We start from the raw sequence: 5,834 nt of genomic DNA, 5'->3' as shown, positions 1-5,834 counted from the left end.
GTCTGGTCTGGTCTGGTCTGGTCTGGTCTGGTCTGGTCTGGTCTGGTTGACACAGGCTCACAGTGTAGCCTTGGCTGGCCTGAACCTCACAAAGATCTGTCTGTTTCTGCTTTCCAAGTATTGGAATTACTTGCATGACCCACTATGCCCACCCTACATTTAATTTTCTAAGAACAAAATTAAATCAATTTGTGGAGTTGGAATGGTTTGGTCAGCAAAGTGCTTCCTATACAAAGTGCTTGCATAAAGACCTGGGTTCAATCCCTAGCACCCATGTAAAAACCTGAGTGTGGCATGCACCTATATTCCCTGCACTGGGGAGGTGAAGACAGTCAGATCCCAGAGTCTCCATGATGAAACTACTCTAGCCAAATTGGTAAGCCCCCAGTTCACTGAGAAACTAAGTCTCAAAAAGTGATGTAGAGAGATATTGAAGAAGACAAAAGATTTCTACCTTAGGCCTCCCTCTGCACAAGCATGTGTGCAAACACACACACACACCCCAAAAAGAAGAAAAAATTAAATGAGTTTGTAATTAAAGTGATTACAAGAAGTCATTAAATTTTAGTGATGAATGTCACTGGGATACATAGGGCAGCTCTAAAAATGACAGCCCGTATGTTACTTACCTGTATCTTTTGAATGAAAGAATAATATGGTGGGATGAAGAAATGAGGCTGCTGCTATTTAATATAGCCTCACTCCCAGTACATGTGTGCAGCCTCCAGACTCCACAAAGAAAATCAGCAGCAGCACAGCGCCTCTGCTTGCCTATGGATTGATGTTTTTGTAAAGCAGCCCCATAATTTTTTTTTTGGTACAAGTATTTTATTTTAAAATATGTTTCTAGACACTTAACCCTGGTAGGCCTGAAAAAATGTAGATTACTTCATGTCTCTTCAAAATTCTTTTCAGAGAAGCGAGTCAAGCTTGATTTGTGTTTCTGAGATAGGTGAAAGTAGTAAGGTTAGACGGAGGAGGAAATCATAACTCGGCTTTTAGTCCTTTGTTGATACCTCCTTAGTGTGTGCATTAGTCATAGGTCCCTTCCTTCTTGTCCGGAGAGGGACCAAAGGAATAGGAGGCATTTGCAGGTTTGTAAAGAGCAGTGCAAAGGAAAGGAAATAGCTGACACAGAAAAATGCTGTTAGTCCTCCAGTTTTACAGTTATGTTTTTAGATTAATATTTACTGGTTTATGGATATTTGGGGGTTTGGGGTTTGTTTTTATTTTGAGGCAGAGTTTTGCATCTGTGGCTAGCCTAAGCTCACTTATGTAGGCTGTGTGTTCACTGTATAGACAAAGCTGCCCTAAAGCAGGCAGCAGTCCTGCCTCCTCTGCCTCCTGCGTGCATCACTCCACCCAGAAGTCTCTGGATATTAGGCCTCTTGTTTTGCTCCTTTATGTCATTATTTTTGATGTTGTAAATGTAATGCAAAGTTTCTAACATTCAAAGTGGACCAGTTTTCAAGCGCCATTGTTTTTAAAATGTTTTAGTGGAGACCTGCAAGATGGAATAACAGCAGGTAAAGGTGCTTGCTTGCCTGCAAGCTTGATGACTCAGGTGGGAGTCCTGGAATCCATGTGGTGGTAGAAGAGAAGCATCTCCCTCAAATTGTCCTCTGACCTCATGCACACAGATGTCAGCATGCACATAAACAAACAGACCAAATAAATACATATTTAATTCTTTCAAAGGTGCTGTAGTGGAAGTCATCTAGAAAAACCAGTAAACATTGTTAATGCTGACGTTGAGATGAAGAATTTCTCTTCTACCAACTTAGGTGTAAATGAGATCATGTGAATTTTCCACCACTGGACAGAGTAAGTGAGGACAAGATGTAGTCTGCTGACACTGCTGTGAGGACTCATTAATGAGCAACTTGTTGGGAGAGTTTAGATGGAGAGTGTCACAGTTTCTATACCAACTTCACACAGTAGCAAAGTCTAGAGGATCAAAAGACAAGATTCTGAGGCTTGTTTACAAAAGGTTTTGGAATGTCCCAGTGTCTGGGGTCTAGAAAAAGTAAAAGGTGTGAGATCATTGGAGCACTTCCCCTCTAAGTAAAGTTCTGCTTGGTCAATAAGGAAGTTGATGCAAATTTATTTCTGCATCTGCTGTTGGGTCCTTAGCTTATTAATTTTTTTTTTGTATTTGTATAGAACTTGGGATACAAAGCATTTTTTCACAAATCTCATTTTATTCTTACAGAAGATTTTAGGTAGGCAGGGCAAATAGTATAAATACTATTATCCCTACTTCACGGGCACAGGAATGACTGTTCAGAGTGATAAGAGTGCTTTTACGTGAAGTGTTGAGTAGATGGCTCGGGTGGGTGAGAGCAGTCGGTGCACCTGAGTTGAAACGCTCAGCACCCATGTATAGAGTAGGGCATGGGCACACACATACCTGTAACCTTAGCATTGTGGTAAGCAGAGGCAGAGTCCAATGCCAGTGAGAGAGGCTGTCTCAAAGGACTAAGGGAGAGTGCTGGTGAGTAGGGTACCACATCCTCCCGCCCCCATAGATGCCCTGCACATGTTTATGTGCAGATGCACACACAGCCTTTGTTTGGCTTGCTCAAAGCCGAGTCCCACAAACAATAAGATAAATTTTTAGGGCTGGAAAGAAGGCTTATCAGTTAAGAACTCTTGCTGCCCGTGCAGAGGTCCAAAGTTCATTTCCCAGGACTCACATGGAAGGGCTCCAGGTCCAGAGAGATCTGACACCCTCTTCTGGCATCCATGGACACATACACTCATATGCATAAACACAATTTTAAATAAATAAAATCTGAAAAATAACATTTTAAACTTACATGAGCATTTCACATGTTTAGCACTTTAGATTTCTACCTTCTCTTATACTTTTCATTTATACCAGCTAGAGTACTAATAAACTGAAGAACCATTGTCTATCTGTATGTGGCTTAAGACACTAAAAGTAACATTTGTTTTATTTTCTAGGAGAAGATGATGTAAATTGGTTCATCAGTGACAAAGACATGGAGGTAAAATCAATTTTCTTAAAAAAATCTGAATATTAAGCTAATATTGTCCTTTGATCTATATATTTCCATTTGTTTTTTCCACAGTATTTTTTTGAGAAGTATAAGCTTTTTTAAAAAGACATAGTCTCATAGCTTAGAAAAGAAAGTTTGATTTTAGTATGTATGTAATTTAACTTTTCAGAAACGTAGCTCAACTTTGATTGTTGCCAGCTGATCAGTAGCTGTAATCACCCTCTGTTTATCTTTCTTCTCTGCCTTAATGATCCCTGTTAGCCCCTATGGCCTAGTACTAAGTTCAACACCGGAAATTACTGTTTCTTCAGTGTAAGGAATGGTCAGTCTATATTTAGAATGTGGCAGGTGCTTGTGTCAAATATTAGCCTTATTGTAACAAATACTTGAAAATAAAAAAAAATTAAAAGGTTGTTTTCAACTTGATAATCAAGTTTTAAGATATCACTAGACTGGAGATAACTGACAACCAATTCAAGAGAATAACAGGTAAAAAATAAAGCTTTTTCAAAAATGGAATTTATTTATTTATGTATGTATTTTTCTTTTTTTGAGACAGGGTCTCCTACATAGCCTAGGCTGGCCTTGAACTCGCGATCCTCCTGCCCCGGCCTCCCAAGTGTTGGGATTATAAGCATGAACCACCATGCCTGACTTTAAAGACGGAATTCTGCCAAACAAGATAAGCGCATGGTTGGGATTTACATATTCCTCTTTAGGTATTTCATATGATGTACTTTGCTCGTGTTCTTTCATGTGTAGTAGAATTTGACTAGAATCAGAGACAACTAGAATTGGGTCACTATGTTACTGATAATGGAAGAATATTGTCTCATACTCTTAGAAGTTATAATTAGTTTTATAGGTAATAAAGGTTGCCCTGTGCTTTTCAAAAGAAGGTTATATTTGGTAGTTATTTGGTTTTGTAATGTTTTAAAGCACAAAATCATAAAAAATACAATTCCCTAAGTAAAACTTTAAGCAAACCTCATTCAAAAATAAGTGGTATATTTTTAGGTGTAGAAGTTAGCAACAGCTAAATGAAGCAGATCAGGATTCCTGCTAGACCTGATCCCTTAGTGGGGAGACACGTGGGCAAGTGCCGAAGAAATAGAGCTATCCTTGTGCCCACCTTCTCGGGAATAGAGTCTGCTTCTGCATGTTAGGTTGAACATGGATGTCTGTTCCTTCTTCTCTTGTACCAAAGTAATGGAACTGACTTAAAATGTAATGTTCCTTACTCAATAGTTTTAAGAGGAAGAATAGGTAGGTTTCCTTAAGCTGACTGAAATAATTTTAATTCTTGATTATTTTTTCTTCCTACCCATAGGCCAAGATAGATAATAACAGATCATCTGGAAGGTGGAACAACCGATACTATTCAGCCAACAAAAATGTCACATGTAGAAATTGTGATAAACGTGGCCATTTGTCAAAAAACTGCCCCTTACCACAAGTACGTAAGATGCATGATGCTTCTTCCTGTGTTGAAGTCAGACTGTTAGGCCTAGAGCCCTGGATCTTAGACTCAGCTCTTGTTAAAACATGTTGGATTATATAGGTAGCTCATGAGCCTGACATGGGTGCAGTGTGTCTGCAAACCCTGGGCCCCATTTCAGCTTCCCTGTTATAAGCTGGATGACTGAGCTGACACTTCATACAAGATGAGAAGACTAGGTGAAATGATTTCTTTTTGAAACTTTCTCCTCTGTAGACAGCACATTTCATTGTGTGATAATTCTCAATGTTAGAGATTTGTACTTCTTTTCGTTAATATGTGTATAGTAATGACAGAGCAAGCATATCTGTTTGAAACCAATAGAACTGAAGTTCTATATTATGGTATGTAGTGGCTCTGCACACACAGTCCTTTCATTACCTCGTACCTCCTAAGCAGCTCTTTGTGGGCACACGGCTGCTTCTCTGTCTGTCCCTCCTGTGACTTGATATCCAGACACCCTCATCCTTTTATCCTAGATGTTTCTGCTCTGTGACTATCCCTCTGTAAGATAAGATAGTCTAAGGCACATGTCCAGACTGAAGACTTTGTGGCAGCAACACCATGAGAGCTGTGTTCAAGCTCTGAGTTCAGACATGTGTCTGATTTTATAATTCTGCTCAAGATTGGACCTTCACTGAATTTCAAGTTAGAAATAACTTTTTATATAGAAAAGGAAAACCAATGTTCTACCATTTGAGACTGATAACGTTTTGCTAAAGAGAGTTTGTTTGTCTGCCATATAGAAAGTCCGGCCCTGCTGCCTCTGCTCGGAGAGAGGACACCTCCAATATGGCTGTCCAGCCCGTTACTGCTTAGACTGCTCTTTGCCCATGTCTTCCACCCACAGATGTTTTGAAAGATCTTCCTGGAGAAAACGATGTGACCGATGTGATATGATAGGCCACTATGCTGATGTAAGTATTTTTAATGCAACTAATTTGTCAAGACTTTGGACAGTATAACAATTTATAACCATCAGCCATCCTACTTGAAAGAACGTTTATTGGTAGGCTTGTTTGTTGTTCTTTGAAACAGGCTGCCCTCAAGCTCAAGGATACCTGTCTCTGCCTCCTGAGTGCTGAGATTCAAGGTGTGTGCCACTATAGCTGGCTTTGGAAGAATGTACACTTACATGTTTTATACAAATGTACATGTGAAAACTGGTCTGAAATATTGTTGGTGATTTTATATTAAGAAAGTACAAACCAGGCAGTGGTGGCGCATGCCTTTAATCCCAGCACTTGGGATTTCTGAGTTCAAGGACAGCCAGGGCTACACAGAGAAACCCTGTCTCGAAGAAAGGAAGGAAG

General features: G+C 39.7%; 1 protein-coding gene across 1 annotated transcript in view; it reads left to right on the top strand.

Annotated features, from left to right (window-relative positions):
• The window catches only part of Zcchc7 (zinc finger CCHC-type containing 7), a 173,742-nt gene that overhangs the window by 131,740 nt on the left and 36,168 nt on the right, over positions 1 to 5,834 (top strand). The window contains exons 3-5 of the mRNA XM_028770198.1: positions 2,968 to 3,011; positions 4,354 to 4,479; positions 5,268 to 5,438. Coding sequence (XP_028626031.1) covers positions 2,968 to 3,011; positions 4,354 to 4,479; positions 5,268 to 5,438 — 341 coding nt within the window. The remainder of the gene's footprint in view (positions 1 to 2,967; positions 3,012 to 4,353; positions 4,480 to 5,267; positions 5,439 to 5,834) is intronic.

Source organism: Grammomys surdaster, unplaced genomic scaffold (assembly GCF_004785775.1).
Source record: "Grammomys surdaster isolate TR1022 unplaced genomic scaffold, NIH_TR_1.0 199, whole genome shotgun sequence".
NCBI classification, from domain to species: domain Eukaryota; kingdom Metazoa; phylum Chordata; class Mammalia; order Rodentia; family Muridae; genus Grammomys; species Grammomys surdaster.
The sequence above is the reverse complement of the archived record's forward strand: the minus strand, read 5'-3'. Positions and strand labels throughout refer to the sequence as shown.